This window comes from Oenanthe melanoleuca, chromosome 1A, assembly GCF_029582105.1.
Source record: "Oenanthe melanoleuca isolate GR-GAL-2019-014 chromosome 1A, OMel1.0, whole genome shotgun sequence".
Classification (NCBI taxonomy): domain Eukaryota; kingdom Metazoa; phylum Chordata; class Aves; order Passeriformes; family Muscicapidae; genus Oenanthe; species Oenanthe melanoleuca.
Window position 1 is genome coordinate 17,413,134 of NC_079334.1, and position 17,801 is coordinate 17,430,934.

Consider the following 17,801-nt stretch of genomic DNA (forward strand, 5'->3'; position numbering starts at 1 on the left):
AAGTATCCAGGTATGAAACAGGTTGCAAGAATTCATTTTTCATGTACTGTAGTAATGAAAGAAAGACTGAAAGATCAGAGGACAAGAGGGATCAACAGATGGCATTGGGATGGCCAAAGCATTGTTTGTTTATTTGGGTCTCTCCAAGAAAAATGGAAACTGTTCCTACTGATAACATGGGGGACTGTACTGCTGCTGCAGTATCCAAAAGATCGCACGTGCACAAATGGATGTCTCTGTACCTCCTGGTAATTAGAGAAGTGTACACCTTCTGCCCACACCCATCAATCTTAGGGTGGTTTTTCTGGAGGACGTTGCTGTACAGTGCCTGAAATGTATTTTGCAATAGACTGCTGTTGGAAGGAAAGGGAGGAGCACAGGGTGCCTTCTTCGCAAGAATTATTCTGTATTTTTGTTAAAGATTTAGATGATGGCACTATGCTAAAAATTTATGTAGAAAGCTGGTAGGAACAAAGGATGCTTTGAAAGAAAGGACTAAAATTCAAGGTGGTTTTATTCTGTTGAATAAATAATCATAAAGGGAATGGTCTAAGTTCAAAGGGACATGTACATGTTACTTCTGGGGAGTAACCAGCTTTAATGATAAACACCAGGGAATAACTTGCTAGGGAGTGATTGTTCAGAGAGAAGTCTGAAAGTTGCAGGGAACCACAAACCAGTTCATGAGTACAGTGTCATGCTGTGTTATGTAATATTCCAGGGTGAGTAGAGAGGAATATAGCTTGGAGTATGTCTGGGGAAAAAAGAATCCTTCTTTGCCTGGAGTACCTTGTTGGGTCACAAGGACTGTACCTTGAGAAAGAAGTAAATCAGCAAGACTATGCAGAGGAACAGTACCAACACTGAACAAACAGTCCTAGATAGCATAACTGATAAGTATATATTGAGTGCAATGGTGTTAGGTGGGGTAGGTGGCTGCAATATGCTTAGTGGCTGTTTCAGCCCTCTGTATGTATGAGCTGCTGCAAAGATGGGGAGAATAACCCGGTTTCTATGCCTGCAACAGCACAAAGACTGAATTTCCAGCAAGAGAGAGATTATTACCATGGTAAATTAGTACAGCACTGGAAGAGTTTGAGTGGGGATTATCAAATCTCTGTTATTGGAGGTCTTCAGAAACAATTAGGAAACATCTTCTGATGTAATATAAGATGTAATATTTTCTGCTGTGGGGCTGGACATCTGATTCTTCTTCCAGGCAGAAGTGTGTTGTTTTCTTATGTGCTTTCTCTTTTGTCTTTTATATCCTTTTACTCCTTGGTGAATATCACTGTTCTTTAGACAAGAATTTCTTCATTGGCCTGGGAGATTTTGTAAATTTACAGTAGTCATTTTGGTGCAGAACTTCACGGGGTAGTGCTTTAAGCTACTACATTTGACCAGCTGCTGCAGCTGTAAGAGTCACAGGCCACAACTTCTTGGTGAGAGTGTTCCTTATAAACAGAGTAAGGACTGGGACCTGCTTTCTAATCAACATATTTTCTGAAGACTTTTAAAATGCATGTAACAGTCTGACATACCACCTGTCACCAGAAATTGTGTCCCCCACCAGCACCAGCATGCGATGCGTTGGCACTCATGTCACACGGAGAGAGAATGTTAACATTCTTGCTAGTCACCTTAGAAAGTACAAGAAAAAAAACAGGGTCCAGTGAAGGTGATCTCAGGAGAACACCAGGAACATCAGAACCAGAGCAGTCTGAGAAAGGAGTTACAAGCCTGTTCCCGGACTTTTACAAGCCCAAGAGAAAATGAGCGCAGCAAAAGAGAAATTTTCTCCAGCCTCATCCATGTTTAGCTCGGTGTTTGGGACTGATTTGACCCTCTCTTTGTGGGACAGCACTGCAATGCTATTCCTGAGTAATCTTCCCAAGTTCCAGAGTCTTGAGTAGCTGTAGCTGTATTTTTGTTAAAATTGAATTATGTTTTCTTCCAACTTAGAAACCGAACTTGATATCCAAGCCAATGCTTGATAGCATCCTTTGTCTTCGTGATGACAGATGGAAGTATGTGCGGAGCCTCCTGACCCCAGCCTTCAGCGAGACCAAACTGAAAGAGGTAAGGTGTAGACACTGCTGCTTTCTTAATTTGGAAGACTTGTACAAGCATCTGCTTTATGTAGGTCCGTCCTAAGGATAGGTAAAACCTGCTAGTTTGTGCCACTTTATTTAGACCTGAAGAGCACATGCAGCGGAGCTTCCATACGGAATGGTTCAGATCACAGACTGGTGAAAATCCAAATAGCTCATCTGAGGATATGATTCTCTGTCTTCATCTGTGTAAGTCAGTTTATCCATGAAAGTGTAGCATACTCAAGAAGTACCCTTACCCCTTCACTCTCCCCTGCCCTGATAGGAATAAGTTTAAGTCCAGGAAATGTTATTGCTTCCAGTTGGATCATAGCTTTTTTTGATATGCATAGTCAGCAACTCCCATGTTAACACAGGAACTGCTGTCAGTCTATTTTCATTTCTCCATCTCTTTCTCCTTCCTTCCTCCTCTTATTCTTTAATCCTTTCATATAATAAAATAAGTCACTGGAACAGAATGTCATTGCCAGATAAATACCTCTGACTGAAAATAAATGTCTCTGCACTGACCTGCTGCTAATTTCCTAGAAATGTATCAGCTTTTGCTCAGCCATGGGAACCCATTACTCAGTAACAAAGTCCTGCTCCAGTGATACGATATCTCTTAATTAAATGTATATAAATGATGGACTGGTTAAAGTCTTCTTTCAAAGAAAACTACAAAAAACCCCAAAACAAAAAAAAATCACCTCTTCCTTTTTATGTTTTATTCTGAAAGGGAATCATGCCTCACTCCGGTGCCCAGTCCTGGCTTGTAAAATTTTCCACTGGGCAGACTCTTGTGTTGTTTTGACATGCCGCTGTCGAAATCCACAGTAACATCTAAATGTGTCTGGCTCTCCCAGCTCTATAGACAGCGGTCGCTTAGCAACGCCGGCTGTCACCTCCTTATTATGGTAAATTCTAATTGGCCGCGAGCCTGGCGGAGATGCTGATTAATCACGACTGACAATGCCATTGGTTATGCGCCCTGACATTTGCTCTGTCACCAGCTCCATCACGGAATTTCAGCAAGGCAAGGGTGTTTAAATATGCAAGCGATTAGTTGCACATGGCATGGTGGGGAGAGGAGAGTTTTGCATTTTCCTAGTGGAAATTAGTCTGCCTTACTGCAGGTCATCAGCTCTTTGCTCGTGGGCTAACAAAAGATAATGCTGCACTCCCCTCAATTTGTGGAGAGCAACCTCTGCTGGCACCAGCCGGGCAGGCTTGGCTGAGGATCACTGTGAGGGCAAGAGTGGAGCCTCGGGATCCTGCTTTGGGGCTGGGCGTGCACGACTTTGCGGGATCTGGCCGATCAAACCAGGCTGGGAGGAGAAGTCATGGCACTCCCTTTGCCCGGCTTGTTGGTGGAGCTGGACTGCAGGAATAATGGTAGGAGGTAAAATGGAGGGCTGGCCAGTGCCTGGTAGCTGTCTTGCATGCAAAGATTGCGATCTTTATTTTTAGCCTGATAATCAGCTTTACCCGTGCTGCCTCTTCCAGGCTCTGTGGGAAGGCATGTGACTGTGCATGGGCTTAGCGTGACCTGGAAATTGTCACTTTCTCCTCCCATTCCACAGCAAGTGGGAAATAGAGGAGTGGGGCAGGTCTCTCTGAAAGGTTCAACTTTGCTTTTCTCTCTCATGCCTTCACCAGAAGTCCAGCCATCCCTACACAGACACTTGCAGTCAGCCCATGTGAGATTAAGAACCACTGTTGAATGGATGTGCTCCTCAGCCTTGCATTTCATTTTCTACCCAAATACGTTAGCAATCCTGGGATTTGAAGTTAATGCAACTTAAGTCCTTGCCCACGTGCTTTTCCTGCTGTTGCTTAATTTAGAAACCATACCAACACTTCTCAAAGGAAATCAATGCTCATTAATTATGATCTCACTTTTTAACTCTCCCATATTTGGTATTCTCTCAGAACCTCTACAGCAGCATGGAAACAAAAATACCATGTTCTAGTTTTGGCCATACTACAGAGTATCCAGCATTATCTGCAAGACATCCTGTTTATAATAAACCCTTCCTTTCTACTTTGAATTACAAACACAAATTTGGTATTAATTTATTGCATAAGAACTTAGATATACTATCTTATACGTATTTATAAATGCTGCTAGGACATTCCTTATTTCTTCTTCCAAGATATCAACTCCTTTGACAAAATCCCACACCAAAGTTTTCTACTCTTTTCTCTCTGGATGACTGCCTTAACTTTGTTCCTCTGTGCAGACTCCACAGTGACACTGGAGAGTCTGCAGACCTCAATGAGTGTCTTTGGAGAGTGGTTCCCCTTGAGTGCTGCAGCCCCTAGTGCTACTTGTCTGTCTGGATGCTCTGAGACAATTGGGAGCTATTAGCCTGTGACAGAGCAATAAATGTTAACAACTCCTTGTGTTCCCCACAGCAATCACTTCACATGATAGATACACCGAGGGACAGAGAGCTCACCATAGGTCCCTGATATCTCCGTTTCAGAAACTCAAGAAAGGACAGTTTCAGGGCTAGCAAGAGTGAGAAGCGAGAAGCCACTTTGGCCTGGCTGCTGGAGTATCAGACTCAAGATAGAGCTAATGTGTGTTGCTAAGATTTAATCTGCAGTGCTCCACAGAGGCACCTGTGGCTGTGGGTAGAGGTGGGCTTTGCCCTTGTCACCTCAAAGAAGTGGTGTAATGTCACTGAGAAGTTCCCTGACCTTGAGGAATTTCCCCATAGTATGGCAAATGTCTCCAACAGCCAGGCAGCAAATGATGAAAAGATGACTCCAGAAATTTGACTTTTCAAAGTTACAGGAAATGAACTGAAACTAGAGGTTATAGAGTTGTTGGGTAGTGATTGAGACGGTTGACAGCTGTCTGAGACAGTTGTTTTTGTAACAATTTTCGAGAGTTTCTGACATCTTCTCCAGCTTTCTTTTTTCTCAATTTATCTTTAAAAGCTGTGCACTGTTTTACTGTTGCTTTTATGGAATTCTGTGTCTTGGGTGTTCTCCTTTTATAATTTTCTTTTTCTAACAGGCATGTAAAGATTACTAAAGGCGTCCACTCCAGTTGAAGGAAGGTTTGGCTCTGGATAACACTGAACACAAATATGACAGTGGTGGTGAATATAGTATAAAGCAATAGACTTGTAAGCTTGATCCTGTAGTAGGACTGGGGAGCATCCCATGTGAGATGCCACTGGAGTTGGTAGCAGATCTAATAATAAGCTCTTCCAGCAAGATCCCTCAATGAACCTCATAGTGCTGTTGCTGTGGGAGCACTAAGAATGAGAAATAAGAGACAAGAGGCAGGAAACCCAAGAAATGTCACTTCCAGCTCTGCCATTGACTGCCTGTGGGTGATCTGACAGAAGCTACTTAAATTCTCTGCACACGAAACAACTCTTATCTGTTAAGTGGGAACAATACCAATCACTGAAAGTTGATCCAAGATGTAATTCATGAGGAATTGGTGAATTGTAATACCTAGAGGCTCTAAGTAACAGAAGCATTTCCCAGTGTTCCTGTCATGCTCTCCTCAGCTGTTATGTATTGAAACAAGCTGACATGTTAGTGATCTTGCTGTACCAACCTTGATTCCCTATTTAGTATTTCTTATTTTGTTCCTTTTATTTTTGCTGTGGTGCCTATGATGATCTTGCAGTTCTGGACCTCTTGTCAGACTTGATAAATAGCTTTACTCTCTTTTACAGCCAACACCAGCAGAAAACCTATTGATTTTTATTTATTCTGATGGTGCTGCAGTAGTCTTGTCATCTCCTATCTGTATGCCAGCGATCCTTTCCTCCATTAACAAACCATTTAAACAAAACAGAACATAAAAATTAAAAAAGAGAGCACAGCTTAATGTAGCATTGTCCTAAATAAGCTGTGGAGTTTATGTTGAGGCATTTCTTTCAAACAAAGGGAGACATAAAGCAGAACTTGTAATAACATGGCAAAACAGTGCAGAAAAATCCTCTAGTATCACTCTCAGGCATGTAGATCTTTCATGTCCCACTAGGACATAAGATCTGACAGTCCAACCTTAAAGGTTTCCTTGATTTGCTGTTAGTCTATGCATGTTGGTTAACAGGCATTTTGGGTGTGTCTCTGGAAACTGGTGTTGTTGCTAGACAAAGCAAATGTGCTTACCTAAGGCAAAGCAAATCACTAATGTAAAAACTGATACGTGAAGTGTGCCTAAACGTGAGCCACAGGCCAGTGTCTTGTTGAGTTGCTCATTTTGGTGAGTTGTGCCCAGGAATAACAGGGCTCCAGTCTCAGGTGATGGAAACAAATCCTCTCACAAAACATGTTTCTGACGTTCTACTCTTTTCCTGTTTGTTTGGGGTTTTTTGGTGGGGTTTTTTTTTTTGTTTTTTTTGGTTTTTTTTTTTTTTAAGGGACTTGCAATCTGGAAAAGAAGCAATTCTTGTGTTAGGGATATAGTCTTTATCCTTCTCCTTTCTTTATATTTCATAACTTTCGTGGGACAAGAAGCCCAACATGACTTCTGCTTGCTGTCTGTGAACAGTAAAGTCTTCAGTGTGTCTGCCTACAGTGAATATGATCCAGCCTTCTAGTTTTTAGTTTGGATGCTAATAATAAGGGGAATAATACTACTGATGAATACTGAGGGCCACATCTAACTAGAGGAATGTGACTCTGATGCCTTTGAATAGTGCAAAGCTCCACATGCACTGTGCATACGCAGAATCAGAAGCTAATTGTTGTTATGTGCCAAATAGCATATTGGCAGAATTTATACAGCAAAGCCCCTGGCATCATGGAAACCCTAACCCCAAATGCTCTTCTTTGGCAAAAAGAAAGAAATTTGGACTCTAGGCTACTCTTGCTATTAGATAACTGTCAGATCAAATATTTACAGGGACCATATTGTTTAGATTTTTCTTCATCCTGTTACTCTCAGCCAAACTGAGCACAAAGCAGCTGGGGTTTATTTACCCACCAAGAACTGAATCTCAGGCAGGTTATGCAGGTTTTATGTTCTGACTGGCAAATTAGAATGTATGGGAGGTCACTGATACCCAAGGCAGTGTAGATCAACATGTCTGTGTCTGTGCCAGTTTCTATGCTTGGTATAGTTCACCTCCCCTGACACTACTTCATTTTTCTTGACAATTGGACAAAGATTTTGAGGTGTTATGAGACTTGAGAATGTTTCAGTCTGTGGTCTTTGTAGTTTGCCATCTTGGACTAACTTATGTGCCCCAGGGGAATAAAAACCTAAACCCAGCCTAGGATTCCAGAGCAGATATCCCCTGTAGCTTTCATATACAGATAATTGTCTTATTGACATGACTCTGTTATTATCATGCTAACAGTAAATCAAATCCATGTGCCCTTGTCCCTATTTTCCTGGTTAGTTGTACTAATAAAAATACCTTATGGCTAGGAATGAATTGTAACAGTAATTCTAAAGGCTGGTGGAATGTGCAAAGTGCAGAGGTGCTGTGGGATGCCCTGGCCAGATGTATGTGCCCCTGACGTCTCTGCCAGCTGTTGTAAAGTGATAGCATCCAGCTGGCTGGTTACAGATCTGGTGATGTGATAAAGAATAAAAGAGAAAATAAGGCAATAAAAGGAAAATCTAAAATGATCACCATCTGTTTCAGAAACATCATACCTGTTACAAAACGGATTTTCATTTTGTTCTCCTTCGCTGGTTCAGTTTCGATGGGGGTGCCTGCACCCGGAAGTATTTCATGTTGGTTTGTTTAATCTGTTGAACAGAAATGTATAAATTTGGTTGAACCATTTGAGAAGGAGCTTGCTGCAGAGGACATTCTTTAGCAAGCCAAAAGAAGAAACCTGCCACATACTGTGGTGTGCACCTTCCAAAAGTGTAACAGCTACTTTTACCAAACACTTACCTGGCACCAGAGTTGTCTTGTGAGACTGTGGCAAAGCCCAAATCGACCTGGCTGTGCAATGCAGTTCCTCTCATGTAGGCACGGGACCTCAAGAGCAGCTAGACACATTCTTGAGTCAGACTTGTGCCTTCAGAAAACATATTGGATGTTCTGCATTGGCCTTTTGACTGCGTATAGTCTTGCCCATGTGTTAGGATGGCAGTGTGCCTGTGCACAAAGTGTTATGCCAGTTTCACAGAGGTAGAAGTGCCAAGCAAAATGGACTTGGCTGGGCAGGCTGCATAGCTCTCAGAGCGTGCTGCAAGGCTGCAGTAAGTCTTTTTTGGTAACAAGAATGTCAGAGAAGTAGGATGAGTCTGTTCTCGTGTTTGTTGACATCCGTATGCTGAAGGAGGTAGTTCAGGAAGGAAAGGCAAGTTTCTGTGTGTACATTGCTGATGCTTGGCATAGCTGTTGAGATAAGACTCTGGTACTGAGCTGTAGGCTGCTTGTGGTAGTCTGTATGGGAAGGAGTTACAGGATATAATTCCTTTTGGTTCATGGCTGAACTGCTGCTGCGCCCTTCCTCTGTCCCCCCATTTGGTGTAATCAGTGTCTGATTGGTGTCTGATTCCTCACATGTACGAAGCTAAAGAGACAGAAAGTGAGACTTTAATGAGGCCTTGATGTTTGCCTGTGCTATGGTTTCCATGAAGCCCTAAGGAAGAGAATATTGCACTATTGGCTACAGCCAAGCTGTGGCTAGGTCTACCTGACCAACACATGTCAGTGACTGGAAAAAACCCTTAGATTAATAAATTCACACAAATGTCCATTTAATGGCATCACCACTTCAGAAAAGCCTCTCCTTGTGTACCAATAGCAGTTTGCCCTCAGCAGCTTGTAGTGGTATCCAGGGTCATTTTCTAGTGTGCATGTTCAGTCCCTCAAACTGAGAGACAGCGGGATAGAATTGATACCAATGCCTTTATAGGACTTTAGAAAACATTGTTGCTTCTGCCCTGGAGCATAGGTAACCTAAATATGATGTAGTCCAAATAGAGATCATGATAAATCATTGTTTGGAATAGGGAATGATTAAACAGGGAGGGAGATATTTTTGCTTAATTGTTCTCTGTATATGTAGCCACAGTGGGGCAAGAACCATTGGTCAGGTAGGTGACACAGCCTCTTGTACTTACACCCAGAGCTGGAGCAGGGCATCCCTGAAAAGTGTAGGTTTATTTTGAGCAGAAAGTGCCAACATTTCTTACCTGTGCATATGTGCCTAACAACACCTGCAGAGGAACTTGAGAGCTCTATCCCATTTATTGGCTAAAAATAATTTAAAACATTTACTTTTCTTTGATGTCTTTTTTCTTAACGTTTTAATGTTTTTTCACAATTCAGTATGTTCCTTTCTAGATGATACCACTGATAAACCAGGCCTGTGATGTCCTGCTGTGTAACTTGGAAGTCTACGCAGATTCTGGAAAAGCTTTTGATATCCAGAGGTATGTTCAACATGCCAAAAATTAGTAGCAGATTATTTAAAAAAAAAAAAAAAAAAAAGAGGATAAAAAGTAAAATAGCAGCAGTTATTCTAAATTCACACTTACTGTATTAAATATTCTTTTCTCCCTTACTTTAAAAAGTGGAGATTATGGTTTAATAGAGGGTGTGTCTGATAAAAGCCTTTTCTTCCTGGGGACAGACATTGCATACTTGAATAGTAATTTTGGTAAAGCATCTAATGTATTTCTGGCAGTTACTTAATGAAGTTTTAACAGCTGGAAGCACAAAGGAAGGCTGCATCAGTCCCTGTCCAGTCTGTTCTCTACAGGCTGCCAATAATGTACAAACATAAGAATTGATCTAGTATTAAATATATCTAGTCCATCACTCTTTTGCTTTTTTTATGAGGTTTTTCGAGCACTTATTCTTACCACATTCTTCATAACCCCCTGTGATGGCATGCTAGCTTTTTGTGAAACAGCAGGATCAGTTCTCAAGATGAAAATGCAACCTTGATTTATAAGATGACATTTTAATATTTTGCAAATTGTACTTTCCTTTGTTATGCATTTAATATGGTATTATCTTTTCTGTTGGTCTTTCAACAGATGTCTTCACTGAAGTGTTCACAACACTGTCTAGTCCCTTCTCCAAGTAGATGCTTTTTCTCTAAGATCCTGAGCAGTAGTTCAAATGCACTCTTTCTAACAGGCACTATTTTTGATTCATTTTGCTTACACTTCATTTTCTGGGTTGGTCAATGCCCTCTGAAGTTCATGATTTTCCCCAAACTGAAACAGCACAAATAATATTGTTTCATCAGAAGAAATTATATTTAGCCACAATTTATTCACTCTTTTTCAAGTACATGTGTGCATATGCAAGTGTGCGTGCGCAGAGATTTCTTTATTAAACAGCTGAAGAGATGCTATGAAACCTCAAGATGCATTACACTAGCCTAGTGCTGTGATGAAAATTGACCTTTTCAGTCCTTCCAGTCTTTTCCATTTTTCCATTTGTCCTTTGTCTTTGACTGGTCTTTTAGCTATTGATCCATTATAGGGTTTCACCTCTCAAGAGACACTTTGAAAAAGACCCTTTGAAAGTATAAATGAATGATGTTGACCATCTTGCAACATGATCTTCCAGTTGTTTTACCATACTACCATTCAGCAGGTTTGATGTATTTATAAATGTGATTGTTATTCCAGTGCAGTTTTACAGAATTGTCTTAAGAGCTGTTTTTTTGGGTGTAAAGACCCTGTCTGTAACCTCCTGTGACCTTAGTTGTCTTGAGCCATTTGTGTTTTGCCAACAACTCAAAATTTAGTTTTTAAGGTTGTTTTTTTTCAGTACCTTGGTGAGATAGAAGATTGAGTTCTTCTGAAATTATTGTTTTATAGCAATGCCCCTTCTTTTAGATTTTAACTTCTAATGATGCTTGTGTGTGTGTGTGTGTGTGTGTGTGTGTGTGTGTGTGTGTAAGTGTTGAAGACTAAAAGAAGTTATTTAGTTTTGCAGTGTTGTTGTCATCTTTTAAATCTTCTCAGGTGTGATCAGAATAACAGCTTGCAGTGATCATAGTTTAGAATTACTGATTCGCATAATGTATGTGGGATATAATGGACCTGACTCCTGTTCTTCTCTTCATACATGCTCACTCAGATTAAGACACCAGAGATTGATATTATCCTTTTGTAAGGATCTTGGAAGTACAGACATTGCTTACTTCACCACAGATCAGAGAAATCAAATTCCAAGGATATTTTACATTCTCAGTCCACTTATCTCAAAACTTAATAGAGCTGCTAAAGCCCATTAGGAAAATAGATGGTAAGACAACTGGATGGAAGGTCAGATATCCAGGGAGCCATTTATAAGTTCTGAAGTTTCTAGATCATGTCCACAGATCATTTGGAGCTCTCAGAGCACAGCTCCTCTGCAGAGATACAGATTTCACACGGTGTCAGTGTCCCTTGGTTTTGTCCACAGAGTTACATTACGAAGGAGATATGAAGAAGAAGAAGGAAATCCTTAAGGACCTTAATTTTACTTAAGAAACTGTTGTCTCTGAGAGTTTAGACTGGACTGGAAGTAGGTGTGGTTTTTGCAGTTAAAATTGAGAAAGGAACGATCTCATTTATTAGTATGCCTACTAAGAAAATGCTTATGCGTCTCTGATGTGTTGCATTTGATTTCTAGGTCATAACAAATCAAATAGTTTTTAATAAAATTTTAGTGGAATTACTGAGTTGTATGAAAATACATTCACTTTGTAGGTGTGGAGAAAGTAATCATTATCAAGCATCAGCATTTGTCAGAATGATGGAAACACCACTTGCTGGCAAAGCTCAAATATAAAAGCAAAAGGAAACTTGGTGGCAACAATTAATGCTATGTGATGTTTATAGAAGCAAGATATTAATGGATATGTGATTTTTAGATAACAATTTATCATTCTTCAATTAAATGCAGGTGTTACAACTGCTTTACCTTGGATGTTGTTGGTAGCGTAGCTTTTGGTACTGAGGTGGATTCTCAGAAGAATCCTGATGACCCCTTTGTTAAGAATTGCAGAACATTCTTTGAAATGTCTTTGTTCAAGCCTCTTCTCATTCTAATCCGTGAGTATAGTCTACATTTGCTACTTTATTGTGGTAATTTCATAAAAGTCATTCTCAGATTGCAAAATGTTCTGAAGCAGAGCAGGAAGTATTATAGCAGACATTATTTCAGATACATTCAGAATGCAACCTACAGGCCACTTCTACCCTTGAGATTGCCACTATATGCTCTATGGGTCTTGTCACCACTAATGAAACTTACTCCAGAAGCTAAGAGTCCAGGAACACAATGATCCTGGTTTGTCTGACAGGAAAGTTCCTGGATCCTGCTGTTTCTACAATACTTGTTTTAACACACTTCTCACTAAAATAGAATAATTGCCCTTTGGGACCTAAGTGTAAAGTTTTTGTGCACTTGGTTTTCTTAGTAGAGATTGAATCCCATCCATTAATAACCCACTAAATAAAAGAGGTAGAAGAGTATAAACTCTTACTACTTACACAGATTGTGTACTACTTATACAGATTGTGTACTACTTACAAAAGATTGTGTAAGTACCCAGAATTCTTTTCTGAACACTGTCTGCAGCCTGGTTGATGGCTCTGAAAGATAAGGATCACAAGTGTCATGACGAGAATGCATTTATTTTAGATTCATAAGCAGGCAATGCAAGAGTGGAGTATAAAGCCACGTAGTTCTAGGCTGTGAAAGCTAAGGCTTCTCAGTATTGATGATCTTGATACTTCAAGGGCAGTAAGAATCACAGCTGAGGAAGCCACAGCATAATCAAGGCTTTTGAGGTTTTATCTTGTTATCTAGACCTGCACATGGTAGTATCAGGTGGCACAGTGGCAAAGTTTCCTGTGCCCATCTGATCCTGCTGGCATTACAGATTGCACCTGTACTCGCAGTGCATCAACTGTTTCCTTCTGCAGTTGTGTATCCAAATTGCCCTGGGGTTAACGTTTAACCTGATTCCAAAATGTGATTTGTAACTGATTTCTTAAGGGATAGAAATGTGCCCCTATACATTTAAGAGCATGTCTTTCATTAAAGAAAGTTTCTATAGTGTTTGGAGTTGTATTCCTTGGTTCTTCTCTTTCTGCTTGTTCATTAATGTGGTGAGAATTTTCACAATGTAGTTGCTCTGTTGGCAGGACAGGATTTTTCCAACAACTGATTTGTTAGTCTTAAGTTGTTCACAGGTTAATGAGGGATTTATTAGGATGTAAGACTTCATTCAGGTTTCTAAGTTGTGACTATAAAAGTATGGAGACCATCCTTGTGATAACATCCCACTACCTGAGTCTGTGGCCTTTTAGAGAAGCAAAAGAAATAGAATCATGCAATAGTCTGTGTTGGAAGAGACCTTAAAAAGTCATCTAGTCCAGTCTCCTGCAATAAGCAGAGATGTCTTCAACCAGGTCAGTTTGCTCAGAGCCTTGTCTATCCTGACCTTAAATGTTCCCAGAGACAGGGCACCCACCACCTCCCTGGGCAGCCTGTGCCCCTGCTTTACAAGCTTCATTGTAAAGACCTTCTTCCTTATGTCTAATCTGAATTGGCCCTCTTTTAGTTTAAAACCATAGTCTTTGACCTATTGCAAGACAGCCTCCTAAAGAGCCCCATCCTTCAAATAGATCCCTAATAGTGGAGAGCTGCAAACAGGAAAGAAAACTGCCGCATTTCACATGTTGGTGCTGTAAGCTGCTAGGCCAGTTCCAGATCCCCCACTTTCCCTATGTGATTGTCTGAGCAGGCAGGGGAAATAATGCTCCCCTTTAGTTGTGGTGGCTTTGTAACACCAAAAATCTGAACCAAAATCCTCAGGCATTGTGGAAACAAGCTTGGAAGGCGTCTGTCTGGAAAGAGAGTTCTGGCCAGCAGGACATCTCTAAAAGGGATTTTTCTTCCACCCCCACAACTTGCTACAGGGAGAGGAAGAGAGGAAAAATCAGTTTTCATAAAAGGAACACATCCCACTTGATAAGTTTTATAACATTAAGGAAGAGTGAGGGGGACTATTATATGCCCTCACAGTCTGATTCAATGTTTTTTCTGTAAAAATCTCTTACAGTTTCTTTCCCATGCATAATGATCCCATTGCTACGCATTTTTCCCAACAAGAAACAAAAGGAACTGAATGGATTTTTTATCCAAATCATAAAAAATGCAATTGTCTACAGACACCAGCAAGATGCAGCTGAGGTAAGACTATTTCTGTGATAAATATATGGATAAGCAAATGTTTTGAGGAAAATCTGGAAGTGGGATAAGCCTCTGTGTGAAAAACAAATTCAGTCTCTTTGAACATTCAGAGTGTTTTAGTGAAGATTTGATTAATTTTTAGCTTTATGCACCATCAGGCAGAATTGTTAACACATTCCAATATTACTTCTCTTAGTATTTCCCTTCAAGTAAGGATGCAGAAAAGTTACATCTGGGGTGACTGCTCAGCCTAGTTTCCAGACACAGAAGGAAGGATTCAGCCTGTGGAATTTTTTCTCGTCCTAAAATCATGTGTCATGTCTACACTCCTTTTCCTCAAGGACAGAGAAAAAGAAGCCCCCACCAAGTGTTTCAACCCAGTGTCTCCCTGAGAGCTGGGGCAGGTTTCAGGGAGTGAAAGTTGTGCCAGTCCCTGCTGCTTTGGGACATGGGAGGTACCTGAATGTCTGGTTAGAGCAGTCACTTGATGGCTAAATAGAAAGGTAGCAAATACCACCTATGGCTGGCCATTGTTAGCAAATCATTTGTTACCTCTTTTTTTTGGACATAAGGCACTCTGAGGAGGTTTTTTGTGTTTGTTTTCAATCACTATTTTTTTATGAAGTGTGTGAAGGCACACATATTTTTATGAAAGTCTCTCTATTTTTGGTCTGTGAAGCATTTGGAACGTAGGCCTGTGCTTTGGTTCTATGACACAAAAGTTATTCTTTTGTCCAAAAAAACAAGCATAGAAGGAAATTAAATCCTAAGATTTCTTTTAATTTCATTTATTTTTCCTTTCTTTTCCTGTCTTTCCATTAAATTTCATTTCATTTAATTTCATTATTTGACTTGTTATTTCATTTCATTCCTTTCATGAAATGAAATCCCAAGATTTCATTTAATTTCATTTTGTTATATTTCATATAATTTCATTTTTAATTTCAATTTTAAAATTTCATTTCATTCTTTGATTTGGCATGTCATTTTCTTTCATGAAAGGAAATGAAAACTCATTTTGGGAAAGGAAATGAAATCTCAAGATTTCATTTAATTCTATTTTGGTATGTTTCCTTTAATTTCCTTTCATTTATTTTCATTTAACTCTATTTAATTTCAATTAATTCCATTAAATTTAATTTAATTCCTTGACTTTTCATTTCATTTTCGTTCATGGCATGGAAGATTTCATTTAATTTCTTTGTTTCATTTAATTTCTTTTCATTTTTAATTTTTTAAATTTAATTTCCCCTTATTCCATGATTTTAAATTTAATTTAATTTTATTATTTGATTTTTCATTTTATTTTCTTTTATGGAATGAAAATTCATTTAATGAAATTATATGAAATCTTGAGATTTCATTTAATTTCATTTCTTTAGGTTTCCTTTCATTTCTTTTCATACTTTTTTTTTTTCATTACACTTCATTTTCTTTTATTGCATGAAGTTTCATTTCTTTTCATGAAGGAATGTGGGTGTGTAGTGAGAAACAAAGAATATTGGTGAGAGTTCTGTTTTTGAGGTAATTGAGACAAATTTTTGCATATCAGTTGGCATGAAACACACAACATCCACATGAAGGAAGCTGTTAATATTGGAGTGTAAGAGATGCTTCTTTCCACTCTGAGATGAAGAGTAATGCTGATAGATTAACAGCACAGGTGAGAATGGATCCTCCCAACTTATTCTCACAGCTTCACCTCATGGCTGCCACTTTTCAGAATAAAATGGATTTTGGTTTACCCTACATTATTTTCAGGACACATTTAAAAATAAAATTTATATTCAAAGATATTGCTGCTCTTTGACTTTTTCTGCAGTGATATCATTTCTACATTTTTTGCAGTTTATCACTACATGCAACTGTTGTTCCTTCAGCCCACCTTCATCAGTATTTGTTTTTCTTTTCATCCAAAAGATGGTAAGCACCATTGACTGGCCACAAACAATTTGTGATTCATAAACATGGTTCTTGGCCCAGGCTGAGTGCTGCAGGAATATTTTCTGGTAGTGGTGATGTGTATAAACTGCTTGCAAGCATCTCATTTCTACTGCATAGGTCCAGTGTGAACTTTTAATGGCATACAGATGTAGCTGTAGGTATGGAGAGTTTTAAATCAAAGATTCATGCCAAAGGGGTCTACATGAAAAGTCTATTCTGTGTATGAATTATGAAAGGATAAAAGGCACAATGAAACAATCTAATATGGATTAAAAGTGGTTGTAAAATGGTATTAGCAATTATTAATGAAATTCAGTGTGTTTCTGTGGCCATAGCACTGAGGGGATTGATCATGGTCCAAACCCTTCACTGTGCTGGAGCTGGTCAGTCCCTTAAACAAGGGAAAACACAGAAAAAAGCAAGAATGTAGTGACAAGATAAGGAGGCAGAAACCTGCATAATGCAGCTCTTCTGCAGGTTACAGTGGTTGATGGACCAGAGGTTCAAGGTTCTATTGGAAGGGATATTGGGAGGTGCTGTGAGAGAGAACACATGGCAGTAGCTGCCAACACCAGGACAGGGAGGAGGAAGGTGCAAGGTCCATGGTTGCCTTGGCTGTGTATGCACAACTCCATGACTGCCTGCAGATCTCTCTGCTCCTGGACTTCCCTTAGTTTGCAAAATTGGTATATGGGAACTGTTTCAAGTGCTAGGAGTTAGACACTTCGGGATGGATTTCTAAAGGCAAATTAAGTCCCCTTTTCAGTTCAGGATCATTATTGTTCAAAAGTGACTGGAGCTTTCTTTTTTTCCCTTCTCGTTGTTTTCTTGTCACATGGTTTTAGAATTTTGTATGTTTTAGGCTGGTGGCACATGACTCTTGTTACAAATATAGGCAACTAATATTTGCCAGAGACATAAAGATAGTGTGTGAAACAGAACAAAATGCATCTTTTTTCAATTTAATGCAGAAATCAAGTCTGGAGAGATTAGGTGTCCCAGATAGCCCTGTATGTGAAGGGGAATTATGTCCTGTGTCCTAGGTCTCAAATGATGAAATGTACCCACTGAAACCAGTTGGAGTTTTGGCACTGAATTTTAATAAGGCCAAGATATAACTAGCAGCCACTGGTTTTTTTTGTGATAATTATGAGAGCTATAAGCAAAGTCTTATCATTTCCCTGAGGTGCATTAGGCCAGTGGGTATTCCTTAGTTTGCCACATTCCAAGATGTTACATTGTGTGCATCTTTTACTCGCCATTGATCTTATCACCATTAAAATTGGGGTTCTTTTCTTGGGGGGGAGAGGGTAGGGAGATATAAAAAAAGCCTTTGGAACAAACTGTAAAACAATGAAAATCTCCATGACAGTGATTCAACTGAAGCTTGTCTTCCTCTCATCTAAGCTAATGTGAACAAAGAATAAAGAAAGGCCAAAAAACAACGTGACAAGCAAAGTCAGCCTGTTATCATCCCTGTTCTATCAGTAAATGAAACAATGCTTCTGAATGCCTAAAGATAATCCCTTGGGTAGATAGTAATTTTACAGCCAGGTTTAGATCTAATAACATGCTTGCAGCTTATATGAGATCTGTGATGTCACTTTCTCTC

At 39.6% G+C, this 17,801-nt stretch overlaps 1 protein-coding gene across 6 annotated transcripts in view; it reads left to right on the forward strand.

Annotated features, from left to right (window-relative positions):
- The window catches only part of TBXAS1 (thromboxane A synthase 1), a 237,531-nt gene that overhangs the window by 135,501 nt on the left and 84,229 nt on the right, over positions 1–17,801 (forward strand). For all 6 annotated transcript variants that reach the window (XM_056512066.1, XM_056512094.1, XM_056512058.1 and 3 more), the window contains 4 exons: positions 1,963–2,079; positions 9,383–9,471; positions 11,948–12,096; positions 14,115–14,245. In XM_056512066.1, coding sequence (XP_056368041.1) covers positions 1,963–2,079; positions 9,383–9,471; positions 11,948–12,096; positions 14,115–14,245 — 486 coding nt within the window. The remainder of the gene's footprint in view (positions 1–1,962; positions 2,080–9,382; positions 9,472–11,947; positions 12,097–14,114; positions 14,246–17,801) is intronic.